The sequence below is a fragment of the Haliaeetus leucocephalus genome, unplaced genomic scaffold (genome assembly GCF_000737465.1).
Source record: "Haliaeetus leucocephalus isolate CR32 unplaced genomic scaffold, Haliaeetus_leucocephalus-4.0 Scaffold2, whole genome shotgun sequence".
Taxonomy (NCBI): Eukaryota; Metazoa; Chordata; class Aves; order Accipitriformes; family Accipitridae; genus Haliaeetus; species Haliaeetus leucocephalus.
Genome location: NW_010972438.1, coordinates 7,034,003 through 7,058,820, shown reverse-complemented (window position 1 = coordinate 7,058,820; position 24,818 = coordinate 7,034,003). Strand labels below are relative to the sequence as shown.

General features: G+C 38.5%; 1 protein-coding gene across 1 annotated transcript in view; it reads right to left on the bottom strand.

Annotated features, from left to right (window-relative positions):
• Positions 1–3,951: 3,951 nt before the first annotated feature.
• The window catches only part of SUCLG2 (succinate-CoA ligase, GDP-forming, beta subunit), a 132,917-nt gene continuing 112,050 nt past the window's right edge, over positions 3,952–24,818 (bottom strand). Inside the window, exons 10-11 of the mRNA XM_010570812.1 lie at positions 11,796–11,916; positions 3,952–4,389 (exon numbers count right to left, since the gene is read on the bottom strand). Of these exons, the coding sequence (XP_010569114.1) occupies positions 4,274–4,389; positions 11,796–11,916 (237 nt within the window). The 3' untranslated portion in view covers positions 3,952–4,273. The remainder of the gene's footprint in view (positions 4,390–11,795; positions 11,917–24,818) is intronic.

The following is a 24,818-nucleotide window of genomic DNA, read 5'->3' as shown; positions in this document are numbered from 1 at the left end:
AAAATAAACACCCACTGATGATTTCACAGTCCGTTCCTTGGCTTACTTCATGGCTACAAGTCTGACCTAAATGTCCCTTACCACAGTCAAAGCTCCTCACTGCTTGTCCCGTCCACACTGGACTTGAGGAAGACTATTTCTCCTTGAAGAAGAGTATTTCCTCTCTCTTTTAAGCAGCCCTTTACATGCGTGTTAAGCTTTCCTATGCTTTTCACTCCTCTTATGAACATACCTGTCTACAACTTTTCTGAAACACAACCCCATTTCAGAGCCCAGCACTCCCGAACAGGCAAGTCAAACTGCTCCTCAGCCCATTTCTGCTCCTGCGTTTATTCCTGTTGTATAGAAGCGAGTGGAGAACACAGGAGGTCGAGGTCTTAGCCTCCCAGGACAGCAATGGACAGGTAGGGAAGAGGCACTGAGAGGACTCTAGGATGGCTTTTAGGCTGGCGTACACCAGCTACACCCTGCCGCCGATGCCTGCTGGTAGCACGGTGTTAGGCTGGCGCTGGCAGGTGGGCTGACCAGAGCACACCCAGTTCCCAGGCAGGTGGCTGGATGCTCACACAACACTTCCAGCTCCAGACCAGCCGGCCCAACCATGCAAACCTAGTAAAACCCGGCGGCATGGACTCTGCCAGTTTTGAGGACAACACCATAAGGAGTGAGGAAGCACGGGGAGTGAGCTATGTGGGTGGAAAAGTGGGGAAAACCCCAGGAAGTTTAGCAGAGGAAGGGGAAAGAATCTAAGATGATAAATCAAACCATGCAATAACCTGCTTTCACCCACTTGCCCCTTGCTAGAGTTGACCTTGACTTCAAAAGAAACTCCACTTTTCTGAAAGGCAGCAAAAAGAAAAACAAGGCATGAAATGTCGCAATCAGTTCAGAGGCTTACAGCAGCATCTAGTACTAGCATTTTACACGTCACGTAATAAACCACTAAGCCTAGGAGGTTTTTGGATTTCTGTAACTAAGTTGACAGCTTTTGCTATAGGATGTGGTTTTGCCAGCACCTAGCCTTGTGCACGCAGACTTCCTGGCTCTTCTAGCCCAGCAAGGCTGCTCAGACCTGTGTTTTGGGGCACTGTTCGTACACTCAGCTAGTACTGTGCTCAGCTCTCAGCACAAGGGGACCACCCGGGCCAACCCGACCTATAAAAACCAGAGGTTATTGTAGGTGCCCAGGTCTGAAAATCCCCAAGGTCACCAGGTGAGACTCACCTCGGAGGGCAAGGCAAGCGGCACAGCACCGCTCTTGACTGGGGAAGCAGACTCTGCTGCAAAGGGACAGCCCTGCTCGGGATCTCATGGGGTGACTGATTTGCACTGACATGCTGTTCCAATCACAGCAATTTTGCATGATACCTGCTGCTTTTCCGGATGTAGGGAAGAACAGGCCTGACAAACGGGATAGTAAATGCACGTTAAGGACATTACTCCAGAACTCCCAGCTGTTACACTTTTGCTGTGAGAATTTAAAGGTATCCTGTTAAAGATGCAACACAATGTCAGCATTAACAGTTTCCTCCTGTTTTGCCTTCTAAGTGCCCAGTCCTACAGAGCTTTATTAATACAGGCTGAAATGTCAAGATTTAAAGGTTAACTAAATCCCACTTAAAACTTTCACAAAAGGTATTAACCGGAACTTACCCACCACTTACACTGTTGTTCGCTTTCTGCGGGAGGGGCAGTTCTCATGTATGTGCCTTTTGGGTTTAAGCTATAAAAGCTGGCTGGAGCGAAGCTTGCATCCAGCCCCGCTGAGGTGGGGGAGCAGCAATCAGGTAGACAGCTGCTGAGGACAGCAAACCACACTCTTGCCAGGTTGCAACTCTGCATGCTTGAGCAAAGACAAAAGCATCCCTTCTAGGCATTGCGTTTACTTGCAATTTATAGCAGCTAAAAGTCACAGGAAATGTAACTAAAACGCCTTTCCAAGGGAGACCAAAACTAACACCGTTTCCATACACAGAGAAGTGACCCATGCAAATAAAAACAAACCAGTCCACAACACCACACCAAGCAAGATGAACACAGAAAGAGAGCCTCTGGTTACAGACAGTGCCTTGGCGCAAGTGAAACACCAAACGTTCAAAAACACAAACCCAGAGCTTAGGAAATTTTCCATATGATATCTGAAAATTACAAATTATACTGTTCTGTATATGGCTTAAGAGGAATAAAACTTGTATGTACTGTCATTAGCCTACACATAAGAAAAGATATATATAGAGATAAAAAGATCTACTGTTTTAGATAAAAAGCACGTATATAAGAGTGTCTCAATATTACCCAATTGAAACTGAATTCCTGTGCATTTGATTTCACCCACCTGTAACAAAATGCTGAATGGAAGAGCACAGAATACAAGAGAGAAACAATCTTCTATTTTATAGAAAGGACAAAGTCATTAAATGTGTTCATTTTTACATTTATTTGATGAAACGGTGTACACAGCATTTATCTTTGCAGAATAATAATCATGTACAGACACAATGAATGGTTTTGAGACCGGAAGTTAGATACACAGTGTGTGACAACGTTGCATAAACAGTTCTTCCACAGAATGCTTCTATTTCCAGTATTAAAATATATAAAATAGAGTGTGACTTTTTTATTTATTGTGGTGAGGTAAACATTTCTTCCTTCAAAGCAGTGTGCTTCTATGCACCTTCACAAGAACTGCTAACGATACCCTTCTTCATTCAGTCAATAAGTACATACCTAGTGGCATATTTATTGCTATTCTAATGGTCATACATTTTTTCCTTGAGCAATATGTAGAGAAAGGAATGGAGAAAAGAAAACCTACAGTAATTGATGATAGCAACCTATCTATACTATTTGTGTCAAGAGCCAGAGATTAGTGCAGATAATTTATTTTGAATGTAACAGTTTTAATGGAAATGTCAAGAAAAATTTATTTACATTTTTCTAAGGAGAACACGGTATTGATTAGAGCTGCCCAAAAATCACAATTAAGAATTTATTAGACAAATCTTTACCTCTCTGCCCATTTACAAGACCAGATCATAATATCTACTCATTTGTTCACTGTTCAAATTTATTGATGATTTTCAGCATGTAATTCCTGGGCTGAGGGAGATTTGTACTGAGTTCTTTAGTTACACAAGCCATTTGGTATTGCCTTCTGTTCCCTGAATGAATGATTTGTGTAACTAACAGCTTGAATTTTGACTGTTACAAAAGAATATATAATCAAAATAAATCTCGGTCAATATCTGAGTACTGAAACTTACATATTTTTTTTTCTCATACATATTTTTACTGATTCCTGAGAAATCAAATAGTTTAAAAATGGAAAAATTCATTTGTGTTTTATTCCCAATAAATCAGAAATGTTTTTTGGAAGTTCAATCAATTGAAGAATACTCCATGCTCCTGACAGAAAACTACTTCAGGTTCTCATCTTATTTTAAAACCTCAAAGCAGCAACATACTTATGAAAGAGGTTATTTTAAAAAGTTAGCAGCCGTTTTCTTACTGGCAGACACATCCTCCTAGAGCTCTCTGTACGGCACTGTTACACCTAGAAACACTGCACCTAATTTCCAAAACCTAGAAAATAAAATGAATCTCATTTCGCCAGCTTATAGGCAAAGTATAAGAATGGAAGGTCCTTTCACTACCAACGATTCAATCCCTTTTCCTGTTGTGAGGTATACTTTGGCATCTACAAAAGAAAATCATCTTAAGGCAAAATGTGTGATTTCTAAAAAAGAAAATAAACATTATTCATTTGAATAAAAATAGATATTGTAAGCACAATTTTTTTACATCATTGTAAAAGTCCATAAAAAATATAAACCATTATTAGTTTGCTGACTCTTCACAATATCAAAAAATGAATGAAAATTTTGTGAAATGGGTGAACTACATGTGTTTGATTAAAGAACGATCCTGCTGATAGAAATCAATTATTAATTTTTATATCTTATAAGAAGTTTATCAGTGACAATTTTGGAAGGAAGGCAGAAAAAGAGCTTTATGAAGTGAAATATTACTTATTACAACTCTGAGTAACAAAATTACCAAAATTAGATGAAGACATACAAACATTTCAAGAACGTAGCTGCAAAATTTCTGAAGCCTAACTTGCAAGCCTATGGCCTGAGTTTGCCATGTATCACAAATTAAGTCCACCAACACTGACGACTGCTCAGAAAAACTCCACTAATCCTCTCCGAAATAGCCACAGGAAGGATGTCTTGTGAAACACACACTTTCCAGAAGAATAATCTTCACATCGTTATTTTTTGGCCACGCTAGCCACTGCCTTCTTTGCTGCATCCTCAAGGTCATTTGCAGATGTGATGGGGAGTCCACTTTCATTCAGAATACGCTGGGCTTCATGTACATTTGTTCCTAAAAAAGAACACTGACTATAATTAGTAATTAATATTACTGAATAAATGAGCATCTTCTATTAAATCTCTATAAAAGTTGTTAATGCTTCACTACAGATCAGTTTAACAACAGATTCAACGAGTGGTTTAGACTGAGCCAAGAAGAAGGAACTCTCAATTTCAATGACAATTTTGACAGACAATGCGATCTGATAATAGCACTTGCATCCACAGGAAGGGCTTTGTGAAGCTTAGAGGGTCAATCCAACATCCACCAGAGTCAGTAGGGACATCCAGCAAGAACAGTGGATAATGGACCACGTATCAGGCCTTTAAGACACTCAGAAGATTTAACACATTTATTAGCAACAATCAGCTACAGCTAATCAGCTGTCAGTGCCTCAGCAATAACCAAAATGCACCCGTGTTAACTGAAAGCTGCAAAATGGGCTATTGAAAGTCAAAGATTTGGGTAATCCTGAAAATCCAACTGGCTTTGAGCTGCTCTTGAATACACTTTTTTGCATTTCTGCTAAAAAGGGGGAACACAGAGATCTCTGAAGCATTCAGCATGACACCGTTCCCTCCTCTGCCGCTGCAAGTGCTCCATTTTGTACATAAAGAACTCAAATTTAATCAACAGACTACATGCACAGTAAAGACAAAACCCCCATAAATTAAAAAAGGTATTTCAGGAAAACATGTTTTTCACATGTATAAAAGACAAGTGCATCGCCTTCCCATATACTCTAGCTCATTCTTGATGGAAGACAAGAGACAAACAGAAAATATAAATTCTCCAGCAAAGCCAAGTGACAGTTTTGATCACTGATATGCTCTGCACCGTAGGAGGACTTGGAATCAGATATCCTACTGAGGAAGCGGAGTCCATACTTCGGGATCACACACTAGTCACAAGCACAAGACCCTGAGCTGATCCTCTTTAGGATCATTTCTAGCCCCCTCCTCCACATCAAGTTCCTTGTTCATTTGCCGTGTCAAAGTGCTTAATTACTTTGCAATTCCTAGACCTAGCAAAATGAATTTTAATTATATTTGGAGCTATACACTAATTATACCCTTAATTATTAACCAAGCAAGGAGCGTACTCTTTACTATGCAACTTCCACAATGCTCATTTTAAAGGGTGATTTTGGGTTTTTGGCAGACTTCACAAAATGCCTGAAATTGTACAGCAGAAGTAGGGAAATTCAAAAGTCTGTTTCATCAGCGTGCTCAAGTCAGGATTCCCACTCCGGCACTGAAAGAGACCAAAGACGTCTCTGTCGCAGCAGGCCCCAGCACTTTGTGATAGGAGAGGCAGGTGTCTGGAAGAGGAACGTGGGACCCCATCTGCTAGCTGTTTAAAAGCACTGGCAGAAGAGGTCACGCTTCCCATCGATATGCAGAGGACACACCGTGGGACTTGTGTAGGAAGGTCAAAGACATCTGAAATCTCTGACAGAAGGGGGATTTGGTTGCATAGTAACATCCAGGAGTGTACAGGACTTTTCCTACAGAAAAAAGAATATTATGGGCAAAAAAGAGCATAATATTTGATTTTTTTTCCAACCATCCTATATAATAATTGCCAGCACAGAACTATACGGGGAAGTCAGAAGGCAGCAGGAAGGTTCTCTTCTTTGTTAAGTTCCTCACATTTGTACAGTGATTCCCATCAAGTCTTGAAGGTTTTATCTATTATTTAGATACAAGTGTGATAAACATTTAAAACAGTCAAGATTGTACTGATCTCTCAAATAGGATTCTACAAGACAAAGTGTTGTGAGGAAAAAAAAAATGGAAAGAGGGCTATTTTCCTGGAAATTTTCCCACAGAGAAAAATATTATGATGTTTGTGATAGCCATGGATTTAAAACTAACTTTTGCTCTTCACTAAGGGGCCAATATTAATTTACTAACAGGTCAGAGTGGGAACAATACATTGGATCTATTCTGCACTGCAGTGATTGCTCTACACACCACTTGTCTAACATGCATTACAAAATCAATACAAAACACAGTCCGCTAAGAAGGGAGGGGGGAGTTCATGCAGGCAAATGAAAATATGAAAGCTGAAAAAAAATCTCACTGCAGTCAAAAGAGTAAGGATATGCTTTGCATTTATTAAATAAAATACTGTTTTATAGGCAGGCCATACAACTAAACATATTTTTCAGCAAGCATTTCCTTTGCTGTAATTTTCTTTTTTTAATGATAGCTTTTTATCCCATTGTGATAAGTATTTAGATATATGGAGAATACAGAAATTACAATGAGATCCTGCTGAAAGCAGAGGTAAAAGTTTTAAAATTAAACGTTCAGAAAAAACTGGAAACCTTTAAGAATCTACAATCTTATTGCAGTAGATGTTAAAATAAACAAATAAATAATCCCGCTATTCTAACATTAACCTCCTGCCACTGGATGGTGTCAGAGAACTGTAAACAGAATCTCATACACAGGCTATCAAAATAACCTGCCCTTCACCTACACTGTAGCCAACAGAGAAACAGTGAAAATTCACAGGACTGAAGGCTACAGGGCTTTTGTTGCTGTTGCTGGATTTTTTGTTTAGTTTTGTTTTGTTTTTTTAAACTGGACTCTATTAAGGGAATGGCTTTATAATGAGAAAAAGAAGTTTCTTCCTTCTGACACATATTACTGTCAATGACACTCCACAGAAAAACAGGAAAGATGTAATTTTATCAGCATACACCTTCAGGCTTTTTAATCTAAATATCCTCCTTCTGAAACCTGGGTTCTGAAACAACCTCTCTGTCTGTGTACATGCGATTTCTCACGTTTACACTTCCGTGGCCTTGAAATCTCTGCTATCACTAGTAAAGAAAATCTATTCAACTCATTAGCTAAAAATCCTAGCAATAAATATTCTATCTAAGCATGTTTCTATAAATTGTAAGGTTATACTAGTACACATTGTTAGAAATGAGTCAAGAGGGCTGCATAGATTGAATGAAACCAAACAAATTAAACACTCCCAATCACACTCCAACAGGATTTTTATAATGTTCATTTATTCACTTGCACTGTCATAAAACCATCAGAAACAGGCTAAATTGCCACTGTTTAATGCTGATGGCTGGAGAGGATGCAAGATTCTGCAATACCATTTCTAGGTTTTCAAGTAAATGAGATATAAGGGGGGGAAGACAGTTATATATATTGGGTGCATCCTAACAATTAGAAGACTACCACAAAAAATAATCTGATCTACCCAAAACATTCTGCTATGACAAAATATTTCATAATATGCAGTAAGTCTGAAAATTATTATTGACATGAAAACATTGTGACCATGTTACATTATCAATAGCAATGTTTCAGCTTTGATAAGCTACACTGCTGAGCACATTAAGAACCCAATTTCCCCTGCCCCGGCATGGATCCAGGTTATGTCATTTCTGCTAGCCCACAAGCTGGAAACTCATAGACTCCCAGGTCTCAAAGACAAGAGGTATTCGAGAATAAAGGACAAGGTTTGAAGTTCATCACTAGCTAACCTTCAGTCATCAACATTTCATTTGAGGTCTGGCTAGTGGTAAGCTTTAATTAATAGGGAACCTATGAAGTTTTGGTGGCTTATACATGCCTTAGCTGTTGGCTCTGCAGTCAAGAATAAATCAACTTTCACTGCCTATACCCTTCCTATTCTGTCCACCCCATTTGCCCTTTTCTGTCTCAAACTTTTCCCAAGGAATATTTTAGTGTTTTCCTCTGCCTCATGTTTACAACATAACTGGGAAAGACATATTTAAATTTGTGCTGAGGCTTTAAACCCAGGATGTCTGAAGAGGTTGATATGAATAAAGTTCTAAGTGTGACTTTGCAATATCCCATTCTTCTCTTGATAGGCAATTTGGGATACTAAAAATCACAGACATACATACTAAACCATATTTGTGAGCAAGATATACAAGCTGGAGCAAAATTTTTCTTGTGTGTAAAAGATTTCTGAATATATTACAAAAATCATTAGATTCTGAAGAACACAGAAGGTCACGAATCACGCATCTGAAAAATATAACAGGAAATTTTGGATTCAAACATTTGAATAAAAGCCAACTTGCTTCTAGCTGCGTTTCAACATATTAAGTAGTCCTAATTCCTCCCAATTGTTCTTGTCCTAAGACCAGAGAAGCAGAGAATTAATTTGCTGAAAGACAGAGAATGTAAAATTTCCAGCATAGGAAGAGGACATCTAATTCACAATTATTGTTTTTATTCTTTCCTCTTTTCACCTAACTCTGAGCTACATAAATGAGAAACAAGGTTTAGCTTCCATTCAGCACTCCTAGTTAGTTTTCACAAAACTTAATCGAAGTACGTTACATTTTAAAGGGGAAAAAATCCTCCATAAACCCAGCAGAAGTTAGTTTTCTACATCTGTAAAAGATAAAATTTGGAATATGTGGTTTCTCCATTTGTCCATAAGCCTTTTAAACAACAGTAATCCTGCGTCTCAGCTGGTGAGTTCTTTACTGACAAGGCAAGTAAATACATGTAATTATAAAGTTACCATTTTCAAAGAGGAGACTAATCCTTTCTTTATCCACTGGTAAAACAGCTTGTAATTATTATACAACTGAGAACAAAGATTTGTCTACAGAATCCTGCTAAATCAAGACAGATTTGACTGATTAAAACTCTAGTCATCAAGACATTTGTAATACAGTGCATGTGGGCAAAGAGTCTTTAAGTGCAGGTCACAAATCTGTTAAGATTTATGTGAATAATCATGAACCTTCTGTTGGAAAAACATTCAAAATGGAAATCCCCCCAAAGTGCTTGTCCCTTTTTCTCCTTTTGAAGTGCAAAATGTTATCAGAGATGTTTTAAAAAAAAGTCTTGGGTAGCCTTATTACTTCCACAGTACTCATTATTAATTCAAAATCCTTATATGTTTAGATAACCTGGTGTGAGTTCGAAGAAGAACAACGAAGACGGTTAAGGATCCAGAGGGATTGATTTTGGAGGAAAAATTAAAAGAACCAAATATATATGTATTACTTGGTTGGGTGATTAAGGAGGCAGAGAAAGCAGGAGTTACAAGCTAACCGTTTCTAAGTACAACATCTGAAGGTTGTAAACATCATCGCTCTTCTTTTAGGATGAACTGATGGGAAACACTAGGAATGAGAGAAGGAATTAAAAAAACTTTTGAGATAAATATTATGCAAAAGTGAGACTTTGCTATACTATTCTGGGACAGAGTTTGCTAAAGAAAATGTGGTATCGCCGTCTCTGGAGCCAGCAACTACTATAGGAGAAGCATCATTACAAACCTAGTAAAGAGTGAGCAATTATGGGAAGACGGTCAACAAAAGATGTTCGCATTAAAATCTGTGTTCAACATTCTGAAGATTCAGCTTCGATCTCTGTGGATGAAGCAGCACATGACTCATAAAGGTCGCAGGCACAAGAGGAACAGGCACCATGCAGTCCCCTCTGCAGGGCTTTCTGCAACCCCCAGGCAGAAGCACTCCTGCTCCACACCTTCTCTTCCAGACAAACTCCACAGTGCAGCAGCACTGGGACTCTCCTCATTCAGCCCAGGGACTGCTTTGCCTCTTGCAATCTCCCAAAAGTCACATTAAAAAAATAATTCACCCTTACTTGTGTACAATCATGGAAGTATCAAAAGTACTGGTGAAAGGTCAAGAAAACCTGGTGGCAGACCTAGCAGACTGCAGTTTAAAATGAGGAAGTTGATTTTCTTGTTTCTCTTACACTGGTTTCAAATATTGCAATAGAAACAACTTCTAACTACCTTGTTCATAAGGAAAACTAACAGCTTTTCCAATATCTTCACTTTAAAAATAACAGCTGCAATAGATGAGACGTCTTGCAGATCTGACAGATAAACTTTTTCCCAGCTATGACAGACAGGAAAAGTTTTTTGCTATGACAAAAAGCTAAGCATTGCCTAGAGCTGATAAACAATGAGATTTTATATTATGAAACTTTTCTGCTTCTAACCAACATCCATCAGTCTCTCCTTCATCCATATTAAACTACCTACTTACTCTCTTAAGGCGTTTAGCGGTGCTGCATCACCCAAAGAAAATTTTCACAATTTGTTTCTAGAATCCATTTTAGAGTATTTACATTTCCCTGCACTTACCACAGCAAAAGTCTACCCATGTTAAACTGAGAATGGACTCTGGAAAGCGTCAAACCCTGCAGTGAAATGCACAGCAGAACTTTTACAGGACAAAATTGCATGTCACAGGCTATGGTCTCTCCTGACGCGAACTACGTATCATGTGTAATGTAGCACGAGAATGAGGGATGGGAAAACCCTGCTTTCTCATGAAAGGCAAAACAAGTACCCCCCTAACCAAAGGAATTCATGGGTAATTGCATCATCATGAGTCCTGGTGACTTTACTTTTTGAAAAGGAAAAAGTCTGGTGCATTCAGAACTTTTTTTCCTCCCCCCTCTATCTTAGTGTTAAAAAACACCTTTGTTTTGTATCTCAGGTACATACAGGGATGCATTTCCTCCTTTCATCACCAACGCCAAGTGATAGGACATTTTATGCTCTTTACACACACCCAAACATGAATATTGATGTTTTTGAGGAACAGGGCTTAAAAAAAACAAACCAGAAAAATCTCTATTTTCCAAACCTACTTAGCATGAAAAAAATGTTTTAAGCTTATCAGAGTTGTGTGCTGATTTCAATCAAAGCACTTTCTCATTCAATGGCAGAAGAAGAATCTCCCTTCCTCCTTCAGGGTACTTCTCAGAAATTAAAGACAGAACTCTATATCCACTGCCATTATGTTAAAGCCAATAACTGCTGAAGAGTGCTCTTCCTTACCTCTCTATTACTTTTTTGTTTCCAGTTTAACAATGCTGGATGTACTAAAAAAAAAAATATTCCTTACCATTACCAAATCTTCTTTTTTTTAATGGATTTTAGCTGGATTGGATATTTGGGCAGAAGAACATATTACAGTAATCTCTCTCTCAAAAATACGGTTTCTGACATCTTTCTTTTAATTATGGTATTGGAGTAAATTTAAGAAAACTATATATTGCTGCAGGTTTAGCAATAATGGAATTGCATTCAGTAAAAAAAAAATCATTTGAAAAAGAAATACCTTCCAGTAAACAGAAACTTGCATCAAAATAATTTCTATTTGCATTGCAAATCTTACAAGCAAAACCATAATGCTTTCATTGCAAAATTTCATTGCTTCTAGTACCACCAGGGACCAGGAATACAGCAATACGTAAGGAAAGAGCTTATTGACTTCAGGCCATGCTACGGATGAAGAATTGGACACACTCGTATTGTGTGGGACTAATCTGTTTAGAGCTTAGAGATCAAAGAAAGCCGCAGTGGATTACTGTGCCCCTGAGGGACAATTTTTGTCTGAAACCATTAGCACTCACCTTCCAGTCTGACCACCAGAGGTACCTTCAGCTCAAGCTCTCGGCAGGCTTTGGTAATACCATTGGCTATAATGGCACAGTTCACGATCCCACCAAATATGTTTACAAGTATTGCTTCAACCTGTAGGAAAGAAACAGAGCAGGAAATAGGTGGGGTTTTTCTTTGTGTTTTGTTTTGGCTTTGTTTTTCAAATAAATACAGGTAAAAGATCCAAACCAGGGTACAAATTCCCTTCTGTCAGGCAGGTTCTCATTTATGGAAGGTACAAGGCTCACCTCTGTACTTAGAGAACTTGATTCTGAGTCTATTGTTTCTGTCGTGTGTAGCAGTGATTAATTGCCTTGGTCTAAACTGGCATGGTAATTAATGTCATAAACACATTATTACACAGAAAAGGCGAATTTCTACTGATAAATATAAGAAGAGATTAAACAATCTACATTTTGGATTTTTTAATGTTTTGAATAATCATCAGAGCTTGGAGCTCAGAATAGACAGCGTATGAATGTGTGGATGCACATGCAATTAAATATTCATGTGGACACTTCACAAAACGATCTGGATACACACTTTATCATAAGCACTACAGAGGCAAAGGTAATATACTTGCCCTGACTTGATAAAGAGGAGTAAAAATCCCTTCTAATTAACAAGGAGAGGCATGTAATGAAGAGCATTCGTTACAACAGATTAACTGATAACCTCAAAAAACTGCTATTCATCAGTTTCTGGAAACTGAAATTCCTGCACCCAATTCACAACACACAAGACATTAATACATACAAGATATTAATATGGTTTCTTTCCACTTGGTAAGGTAGTATAATATTGAACCCAAGTTCATATACCAGGCTTTCCACCATAGCTTATTAAGTCCAGGGAGACAGCATACAGATGCAGTTATGCTGTTTCTCGTTCCACAGTGGGGCTAATCCACAACATTCAGGGTACTCTACAATAAGCTTCACTGGGTGTCACAAACAAGCTTTGCCAGAATCATATTGACTCAAAAGACGAAAAGATAAAGAGGAGATTAGGTTTGAAGGAACGAAATATCACTGGATTTCACTTGTGCATGATGTCAACCGCAATTATGCTTAACTCATTGCACAAGATGAACGGATTCACTTTGCCCACCTCTGGGTAGCCAGACTCGTACCAGCACCAAGAAAATTCCCTGCAGTCACGCACGTTTATAGCTCTACACTATCACGTTTAATATTTCTCTGCAGACAAAATGTGACAATTAACTCCTGTGATGTGCAGTCACACACACGGATTGAAAGCTCACCACTGCTAGTAATACTGCCATCCATAACGCAGCAATAAAAAAGGAAAAAAAAAAAAATCTCAACAAATACTTTACTTCCCACAAGAAATCATCTCACTCCTTAAGCAGTACCCTAGCAAAAATATCACTTACTAGAAGAATATGCAGTGTTTACATTGCACTATTGAACTCTAATGCTAGCACTACAGTTGTAAAATGAAGATGGCAATGGGACCACCTCATTGACCTCTGTCTTATGACCTGCTGCTCCTTCCAGCTCCAAGACTTTTCATGAGGCCACCCAAAAGTGGTCAGAACAATTCCCATCTGACCATACGGGACACGGCCCCATTTTTTCCTCTTGAGCTTATTAGACACCAACTCTTTCATCTAGTTTTCCAGTGCTGATGTGCTAGGATGCTGCCTGCCCCTGCTACATGTGTCCTCTTACTATTTGCAGTGGTGTCATCCAGTTAAGATTTGCTCACTCTTCTGGGCATCCTGATACTATAAAGAGAATTCGTGTGTGCCTTTTCAAAGCATGAAACATCTCTAATACTACATAAACACAGCAATAATGAATAATAAACTCCCTTAAAATCCTGATATCCAAATTTCTCCTGCTGAAATTAGGTACGATGATCAAGTACATGACACCAACTGCTTCAGTTCGTAAAGCCTGCACAGTAACAGCCTGCATATGGCTCATGACCTGGCTTCCTCATCACAGGCAGAGCACGCTAGGTATCAGAAGGAAATTTGTAATCCAGTCCAATCAAAACACACAATTTAATTAATTTTGTAACTCTTTCTTACGAGTTTAGACATGGGCCAACACTTTAATGTCATGTTAAATGCATGCATTTACCAGTTTAGGGTTTTCTGGATATTAAGTTGGTGATGCCATTGCAATTATTTCACCTTTGCATTATTACAAAATCCTTAACTCTGTAGAAGCTACCAACAGTGAAAAGTTAGAAGGCCCCTCCTCTGCCTTGCTCCTACTGCTTGTGCACATGCAAACATTCTTGGTTTTAGGAGGAAAAAACATGAGAAGAAAAAAATCGAGCCCTTCAAACTCTTACCACATTAACCCTTGTGGTAGAGAGGTATCTACGCAAAGCACTTTGATGTTAAAATATACTGGTGATGGATTCTAACAGTGGGACAAGCCACAGACCCATTCCGCCCTTTCTAATACATGCTCCTAATTCAGGGACATTGCACCAGGCATGTGACAGATCAACTTAACAAAGTGTGTTTACATTATTAGAGATAAGGAGGAGGATTTTATGCCCAGTACAGATATTTTAATTCCTAATGCAGACATTCTCATTTAAGGATCTGCTTTTCAGCTTTCAAGCTGAATTCTAATCAGGTCTTCTAATCCATTGGCAGCAAAAGGAAAAAAAAATGTTGAAGGAAATTAGATGCAGCTTGGATAATTGATGTTTGTATGCTTGGCTTTAATAAAAATACACTGTTAAATTAGAGAGGAGTCTAAAAGGATTCAATCAATAAGAAACTGAATCAGGTAGAGAACTCAGTCTTGGGTTTTATTGTAATCTTCCAAATAAGCCAAAAGATCAGTCCAAATGATGCTGAGATTCACTTTAACTCCGCTGAAATTTGTGAACATTGTTTATATATGCTTCTGTAGCCTGACTAGATCTTGCATTTCCAGCTTGAAGAACTTTAACATTCAAACCCAGTAGATGGATGAAAAGGTTTTCAGTATTTCATGTGCACAGAGAATGCACAATCTCTGTATTATTTAAGTCTATAAGAAAAATAAATCTCCCACTGTATACCAGAACCATTACATGCTCAGTATCTAATGCATATGGACTATTACACATACTAAGGAGAGGACAAACTGTCTACACACAAGACAGGTTACTTAATTGCATTATTATTCTAATAACCACTTTTACCCAACAGCATGCCTTACAAAATAATTTTGTATTTCAACAACATTATTAAGGAAACTAAAGATAGCAGTACATCCACATGTTAGGTTCTTTCCATCCACCAAAACAATTGATAGATGAGAAATCAACATCAAACGTACTTGCAACTGATTATGGACTCCTCTGGAGATGTAAGGGAACCCAGAATGGCATGAAGACATCACCATCAATAGTGGTAACAACCCGCAGTCTGCCAGCTCTAAGCACCAATGCCAGGAAGCAAAAGTGACAGAAACTAAGGGAGTGCTGCATTATCACCATCTTCGTGCTAGATATGGTATCGAATCTTTGCAAATACTGGAATACCCATTAATCCCACAGCTCCTAAATACTGTATGAACCATACCACATGGCCTTTTCTCTCTTTATATAAGAGATTAGATATATTTATGTATAGCTATAGCTATATAAAATCTATGTTGCTTTATTAATAAAACTAACAGTTCTAATTTACAGTGATTTTTTTGTTAAAGTGAGCCTTGACAAAGCCTGCAATTCTGCTTTGAATGTTTGGCACCAAAAAACGTCCACCCCAAATAAGTGTAATTGTATACTAACTGAAGTAACGGTGCTAGGAGATTACTGTTAGATTTGTATTGGATCACCCACATAATCCACAAGGCTGCCAGGTTCCATGCAACTAAGGGCACTTTATGTACAGCAGAAGCAGCTTTAGCATACCTGCCTGCACTCTAAAAAATAGATATAGTGCGTGTGTACATTTACTATATTATCTTCTTTTTTTTTTTCCCTTCTAAAATGTTCTTAGACTTAACAAAATGCACACTGACATCTGATCATCATACACTTAAGGATTAATACAGGCAGCACCTATAAAGCATTTCACCTTTCCTACAGCCCATTTATAAATCTATACACAGGACGTCTCGCTGTCTGCAGCCGCTGCATTCCAGTCTGCTGACCTTCAGAGTCCACACTACCACCACAAATTCTGTACACAAAAAGAGAAAGGACAAAAACTTGACACTTCCAAGTTGTTATTTCTCTTTCATTTTCTACCTTTGTTATTACCACAGAACAATTACAACAGGCTTAGGATAACAACGCGTTGCAGCACTAAACAATGGCAGATACACGGTAAAGCTCTGAATCTCACATAAAACAGAAATCCAAACATGAATGCAAATTAATTTAGGCTGAGGTTTCATAATCAAAACACCCCTCTCCCGTGCTCGTATTAGCATCTGAGCCATGCGGATCCCAAAGCAGCTCCTGGATCCGACTGATCCTGCAGACACATGAACACTGGCCCCGAAGCAAGAAAGAACCTCCAATGTGCTCTTAGGACCCAGGAGAAGGTGGGAATGCGTTAAGTCAATTGTGAAACCACTTTCTTAGCTATTGCCTTTCAGGATCAGAATGAATATTAGTTATGTACAAAAATGTGAGGCCAGAAATACAACTAGAGAACTGTCCAATAAAAATCAAACCCCAGGTCACCACGACCATGATTGTACAGCACAGATCTCTTCTGAATACTACTGAAAATATATACTGGAATGTGTGTGGGTTTTTATTATGTGTTTTAACAAAATATTTCAGGATGGCTGACATAAAGATAGCTCAAAAACTTGTTAATTATTCCAGTGTTCAGATCCCTTTAATCAAAGTTTCTGCTAGTGTATTTTTTTATAAGAAACTCTTTCAAAAAAAACCCCACATTATCTCATCTGATGATGATAGCAGGAAAGACTCGCAACAGTTTTCCAACTATTAGCAGTGTCAGATGCATGCCTTGTGACTTTGAATGCATCTTCTTCCTTATACGCACACACAGATGCATGAACACTCACACAGTGACTCACACATATTTTATATTATTATAAAATCACCAATGCAATCTCTGATCTTGCTGTAAATTCTTGCTCTGAAGCTCAATCCATTTATTTCAGTTGAAAACAAGCCACTCACCGTCAGTAAAACTACACCTGCAACAAATTAAAAGCTACACTAGCAAAGAACCTGCTTAGTTTGCTTGGACTGAAATCTGAAAAAAACCCCACCTTTACATTTCAAGCTAACTGAATTAATTCGTTGACCACTCCTAACTCTTCCATCAGCTAAAAGCGTACCCAGACAGTACGCAGCAGACTGTATTTGTCAAGTTTTCTTCTCCAGGATGCCACAGGTCACATCTTCATGGAAGACAGTGGGTTTGCACGGTACAGCTGGCAAACATGTTCCTGCCTGGAGGCTTCTAGCATTTTTTGAAGTTAAAACATGTATCGTGTCTCCCAATCCTTCTGGACAGCGGAGTCTAATTTTGTGTCTGCAAAAACACATTCTTTTACCAAACTAAATCATTAAGTTGCCAGAAAAAAAAATGAGAGAAGCAAGCCAGCAGCATACTGCCAGGCATTTGTTTCTTCTTTCCTTCCTTCAACATGATAAACACCAGTGGAAGGATGATAACTCAAATTGCTCGAACATATCAAAGAATGTGGGGAGGCTCACATTGCAGGATGCTGGGACACAAGCACTGAAGATGCAGATGTATTTCCAGCTCATGAAGGGAAAGTAAAGGGGCTGTAACTTACAGCTGGATCCAGACCTCCAGTACTGCAAACGTACACAAGCCTGACAAGCACTGTCACTTAAGACTTTTATATTCCCATTCTGGGAATATCCCAGGGAATCCCAGTTAAAAAGAAGGGTATTCACCACTTCTAAAATCAGATATCCAGGTTGCAGCTTGGCCTCACAAAGATCCAGTGGTCTTCATAACAATGACATGCAAGAGCTTCTTTCTCACAGAGCTAGAAGATTGTGGGAACCTTTACCAACAGTAAACCATCAAGAACTGCTGCAGTTTAGAGACGTGCAAGGCGAGATACACTTACATGAACACAACTTTGCAGGATTGGAGAATCCCAGGAACTTATATTTAATTAGCTACAGGTAAGCAAGGAACTTTCATTCAGCTTCTTAGAGGCTACACATTGCTTTTATTAAGAAAGAAATTTTCAGCATGATAAGGAGAGAGCAAGTCTCCTTTTTATCTGTTTTGGAGACACAAACACTGAGGCAGAGAGGTGAGGACATTTTCCAAACCCTTTGGAGATGGTTGAGTTTACCTGCATTACAAGTCAAATGCTCTTGTGTCCCAGACAAACATCTATTCCCTATGCCTTTTAAGAGGTAGGTAGCAATACTAAGAAAAAAACCAAACCACTGGGTAAAATGGGATGCACAGTTCTTCACTTTGAATCTAATAAGGTGCATTTAATCTTTCCTATTATTCTTTATTAATAATTCGTTTACAAGATTTGTTTCAGTGTGAAAGAAGCAGATTATCTCCAACTCTCAATGCAATGTAATAAAATGTAATAAAACACAGATGCCATACACTTGCATCTTTACTCTGTATCTTTCTGCTCCAATAGGTAAGTCAGATACAAACATTTTAAAATGTCTCTATATTATTATAACTTGGACTGCAGGTCAAATGTAACTTTTTCTTATCCAGTTTTGAAATATTACTCTAATCCTCTGGCTTTTTATATCAGACAACATTTATGGTTCATTTGAAAATACAGATTAAACCTACTGTATCAGAGCAGTATGAAAGATTTACAAACACAAAACCAGTTGCTTAAAATATCCACTAGAGGACAGTGCAATTCAATGTGGAAGAGGAATATAACAATCTCCTTGGAGAGAAGAGCAGGGTTATTTTTTCCACTTAAAGCCAAACTATCTCATTTTACTTTATAAAACGATGCAAAATATTATTTTGCCTCTTTGGGATGGAATTTTGAAAGTCTGACGGTGATAAATTTAAGTAGGTTGAATCAACAAAAAGCAAAGCAAGAAACCTTGCAGTCAGGTGAAGAAATATTGATACAATGCAATTTTGAATGTTTTATACTATTCTAAAACAGGCCAAGGTTTAAAATTCACTAGTAATGCATACTTATGCCATAAGAGGAAAGGAACTCTGATGAATCTCCAAAACAAAATTCAGATTTTCCTGTCTGGGGGGACTGGCTGACAGGTAGGAAAAGCAAATTAAGGATTTTGTCCAATGCTATTTTTTGGCCTGTATTCAAGGGGTTCTTGAGGAATGCCTCACCAAGAGTGAATACCCTGTTTCTGCTACATCCAGTTGTTGTACATTAAGCCCTTTTCTTGAATGGCTGGTGAGATGGCAGTATCTCGCCTGCGTACCGGCCCAGCACTGGAGGAAGGCTTTTTGGAAACGCGACTCCTTCAGTACCACGCCAAGTCCCTGATACCACTTTTTTGCAAAATCAAAACTTTGTGGCTCCAGTTCCTGATGTGTTAACCTACAGTCTTCAGTCTTTCCTGCTTATAGCAAATTCAGGATCTAGAACAGGATACAATTTTATTGGCTTTTGCTGGTTTGAAAATGATTCAGCAACAACCCTCTGCTAATTGACCAGGATCCAGGTTGTGGCTCTTCAATGGGGTAAGAAAAACATGCAGGTAAGCAGGGTTCTGTAGCAGGGAAAGCTCTTGTACCCTTCCACACCAAAGACTGTTTCCAGAATGGACTACCAGGAACATCTCTGTCCTGGGATTTTGTCTTACTCCTCTGTAGCACTAACATAAGAAAAAAAATTAAGGATCAGAGCTCATTAAATTCATGGTAGGAGATGAAATGAGGACTGGCAGATTACGCACCACAGTATGGTATTGGAAACAGTCCCCGGAGACCTTCCTTCACCCAGCTGTGAGCAGACTGTGTTTTGGGAACAGAAGTATTCCAATTCTAGGCACACATTCTCCTTCAAATTCCAAAATATCACGGCAGGCAACAACGTGACCTCAGGAACCTTCATTTCAATACTACTTTTCAGTGAGACAAGTCTCACATCGAGCCGGTTTTGGGAACGTTTCCTCATCTGCACACCCCGCGCACTGCCACAAACACATTCATCACAATAATGCCATCGTTCCCGGGCAGCCCTTGGTATGTGATCTCACGTCAGATGTGTTTATGAAGATGTAAACAGTCACGTGTTTTCTACGTCTGTGCTACCACCTGGCAAGACATCAGTCAGCTCCCGTCCAGAAACCACACACACCATGTTAATACAGTCCAGAGCGTAAGCTAATTAATCCTACTTCAGGATACGGCAGAGCAGGCAAGTGAGTGCCTGCAACCACGCGGGCATATTCTTTCACTGATAGGAAGCACAATCACCTCCTAATGTAATCCTTATTTATGATAATAGGGGATAAGAATAAGGAAAGAGAGGGAAAGAAAAATGTTGAGACCACAAAGTACTATTTTCTGAAGTATATTTGAGAATCAGGACAACAGCTTTTAGTATTGTTTTGGGGGAAAAAATGCAGCTGGTAGTTGCTAGAACAATTGCATTTTTCATGCCAATATGGGACGATAAGTCTATCAGATCATGGATACAAGGAATAAAAGTACATAAATTTGTTCTATCATTTAAATATCTGAGCTTCAAGGAGATCAAGTCCCTGGATGAGCAGATCAGAATGCAGACCAATATAAAATTAAGGCATGACGACTACCTACATGACCAGATATTGCAGGACCGAAAAACCACACATGATAAGTTCTTGTGTGTCAGAAGAGAATGCAATATTTCAGATTTCTTTTAATTTCCTCTTTGTGCACCCAGAACTAAGGGTAGTGGCATGTTTAGGTCTGATTTGGGAGATTTTGTTCTAGCAAAACCAAGACACACCCACGCCACCCCTCTTGTAGGCGTATGCAGTAAGCACTGGTCATTAAGTACTTAGGGAATTCATGTTAGCATAAGTTATAGATACCCTCCAAATCCACTCACCCAAGATAGTTTATACAGTAGCATGACTGCAAGCAGTCCTTCCACAATGGCAAAGTCTATGAAATTGATCCAATATTTGCTGATTTTTGCCTCTGCACTTCAGATTAATTTCTCAAAGGCACATAGTACTGTTTCCCTAAAGTTCTTAGTGTCTGAAGTTCAAATTAGATTTTTGCTAAACAATAAGCAGCTTTCTGAAAAATAATGTAGCAATGTGATCATCATTTAAGCAATGTGATACAACAGGTAGCATGTGTTCCTGTTATTTCAGCAACACGCTATGCCCTGGGGTGCTTCTGTGTACAGTTTCATCATACTTTATGATGTGTTAAAAGGCAAAAGGCCGAACGATTTTAAATCATTTGAATTAAAAAAATGCAATATTCCTCAAAAGAGGGAGTACCTGGAGAACATGGATATATGATCAAAATGCAACTGGTGCAGTACACAGTCCACAGCATGGGTTGCTGTCAGATGAATTGCTCAAATATTAAGTTACACTGGTCAGTGCACTGCAGTGTGTTACAGACACTTGGCAAATTACCAAAGCTGATACTATTAAATGATACAATCACAAATATCCACAAAAGGGCTTGACTAAATAGAACTGTTGATCTGATGACTAATTCAAGTCTTCATGTTTATTTCAACAGCCAATTAAAAATGTACGTATTATAAATTTGGAAACATCTCCAGGCATCCCTTCTCTCTACCTGCTGGCCATTGGTTTGATTTTTACACAAGTCTAGCCAGAATGTGCTTTACTGTAAACACAGAGCTACTTCATAATTCAGGGAAGGTAAAAAGAAAACAAACCCCAATCCCAACCAAAAACCAAAACTGCACCAAGATCTGAAATCTTGATGTGAATAATGTTCGAGGACCACTAGTGAGATTTCCAAAGCACAACATTTCAACATGTCACTTTAAAGCCATTTTAAAACATTCATTTTTTTTATTTGTTTCTGGAGTCCCCCCATATCTGATACCTAGGTAGCCTTCAAAAGGCTCATGGATTCCTATCAAAGCAGCCTATCTAACTGGAGTGATCTGGGGAGATAGCAAGACTTGTATGGATACAGCTGCTCTCTGAGAGAAGGCACACCTATGGCTGATGAGAATACCCACAGGTCTACTAGGTATCAAAATCGCATGCTTGTGCTCTCAAACATCTGTCATCCACTATCTGGAAACAGTAAAAACTAACTTGTCCTGCAAGATACTGAAATTATGTTTGGTCATGGCAACATTACTACACCTTTCTCTAAAGTATTTGGCAACGGCTACTTTCAAAGCAATGACTAATGCAAAACAAGTTTTGTCAGGTCTGTTCTAGGTCTGGTGATTTTTAGACTTCCCAGTCTGCACAGTAAGAATTGTGCCCAGAAAAATCTCAAGTACAAAATTAAAGGGTCTTTTTGTGATCATGCTTGATGCTTACACTTACATTATGAACAAAAGAAGTCCCAACCCAAAAACCAGAGTCAAAAAAAGTAACGTAACTTTGAAAATGATTTGCAAATGAAGCATCAGAAACAGTTTCCACAGACAGAAAAATGAGGTCCTAAAGGAATGGCCACATATACAAAGTGAGCAACCAAAGAGTCTGACGAATATTGCTAATTCCCAGGAAGACAAAAAAAAAAAAGGGCAAGTCAATCATTGTGGCTTTGCATTTCTGCTCAGGAGAACAAGAAAAAAAAATAATTCTTAATCTTTAAAACAGACTTTGATTTTCTCCCCATATTGAAAGCTGGGAACTCACTTTACATGAAGATTTTATCTTCTGTTTATAGAAGGCACAGGAATCTGGGAGCTGGAATTTTGAGAGAGACTCCACATGTTGAAAGATTGACACTGTAAGACTTCACGGCACCACAGTCATCTGTCATTTCTTTTCCCCATCATTACATGTTCAGCTCTACACCTTGTTTTAAGTAAGGGACAGGCGCAACTACCACTTTTCAAACCATCATGGCAAGGGATTTATCTCCTGAAACCAACAGTCATCAAAACCTATCTTTATTCCCTCTTTAGAAATAGCCTTAGAAATATAAATACCGTATTTATCTAGAGTACCAAAATACTAAGTGATCATACCCACCACAAGGGAAAAAAAGAGATGAAGAACAGTTATTCTTGTGCTCTAGAGAGACTTGGGATCTTCCTATTTTGTCACCTGAGAAGCATCTCTGACATGTATTCCCCATGCAGAAGAGAATGAAATGCCACAGAAGCTCCTATCTAGGTCACACTGCTTTTCTTACTGAGACAATGGAAACTTTTAAAAAAGAATTCTGTACTTCAAGAAGCTTAATTAAAGTATAAAAATGCATTGTCATGGGTACTGAACTGCATATACATGTCTGAAATCTCCAAATAATTAAAACCTGTTCTTTCATGGTAACATTGTAGTCATCAAAAATGTGAATTACTGTGCTCATTAGGTTCTGAATTACTACCACATAAAAATCAGCTAACTATTAACACGTAAGTAAATCAAAATAGAAAGAGTAAAACTGAAAAAGCTACGAAGAAGGGTGACAAAGATACTGAACAAGCTTTGTATACAGAAAGACTGAGTAAACTAAGACTTTCTATCTTAGAAAAGGAAAGCTGAAGGGGGATATATAGCAAAGACTGCAAGTAGCAAGAGAAAAAAGGAACAGGGTACAACCATTTTGTACCTGCCTCCTGGTAATTTTATTTCTTAGTCCTTAGTTCTTGTAATGCCAGAGATGGTAAAAATATAAAAGGAGTGCTTTTACTGTTATTTTTAAATACAGCATAGTTATTGTGTGAAACTCGCCACAGGATATTGTTTATGTTAAAAGCTTACATGAGTTGAGAATATATAGTAACAAATTCATGGAAGGAAAGCTAACAAAGACTAGTAAATACAAAGATCACTAGAAAGCAGGGGGAACGTATCAGGAAAGTACCCTCACACACTTGTCCTCTTCTTGTGTTCTTCTCTAGGAACCTGCTTTTGGCTACTACTGGAGAAAAATGATAGATCCAGACAGATCCAAACCTTACTCGATGAAGTTACATTTTTCCATTAAAACAAAATGTATAGCCATAATTTCTTTATCACACCTATGCACCCCTCCTCATCCAAATTAAATCACAAAATAGTTAATGCTTGAGTCATACATTCCTTTACCAGTTTCAATGATTATAATACTGTCTAATCTCAGCAGTTAGCACTTAATATCATTAAGGTATGTGGCACCAGACAAGCGATTGGAATGGATGATTTTGATTACTTCTCTTTTCATTTTAATAGAATTAATTCCTTGCTCTTTCCTATCCTTTCAAGGATAGGAGTCCAATCAGAAGATGGGAACTGAAATTCATACCTAGGACTTTGCCCACACAGAGAACAAGTTTAAGAATACCTTATGTATGCCCTCTTCCTCTTTGTTCATTAAGCCCTAGATTGAAGAGAGCAGAAGTAGAATTAGGACATTTTCATCCCACCTTGCTAAACTCCTACAACAGCCTACAACATTTCCTGACCAGCAGAAGGAGAAGGGGGGCAGATTACTACCCATCAGCTCAGACTCTCTCCCAGTGTGCACCAGCAGTAGGTGACCATCAGGACTTGCTACCACCCAAACATTAGTGAGAACTTCTGTTCCAGAAACATCTCTCTGGAAGACTGGCCGCTCTGGCATTATATATTAAAGACATTCAGCTCAGAACAGGACTGCTGAAAGATAGATAATGATCTTTATTTTCCACAAGGTTTATATAAAGTAATTTAAACTAAAAAAAAGTGACAGTTTAAAAATTAATGGCCAGTAATAACATCCCCACAAATAGGATGCTAAGCTAAGAATGGTTTTACTACAAAATGGGATGACTCAGGAGTTGACAAAGTGGTTCTACAGACTCTTTGGATTGCTTTGCTACTACTTGCAAAATCAAAAAATGCAACTTAACATTTTTTTTCCTTATAACAAGGGGGAA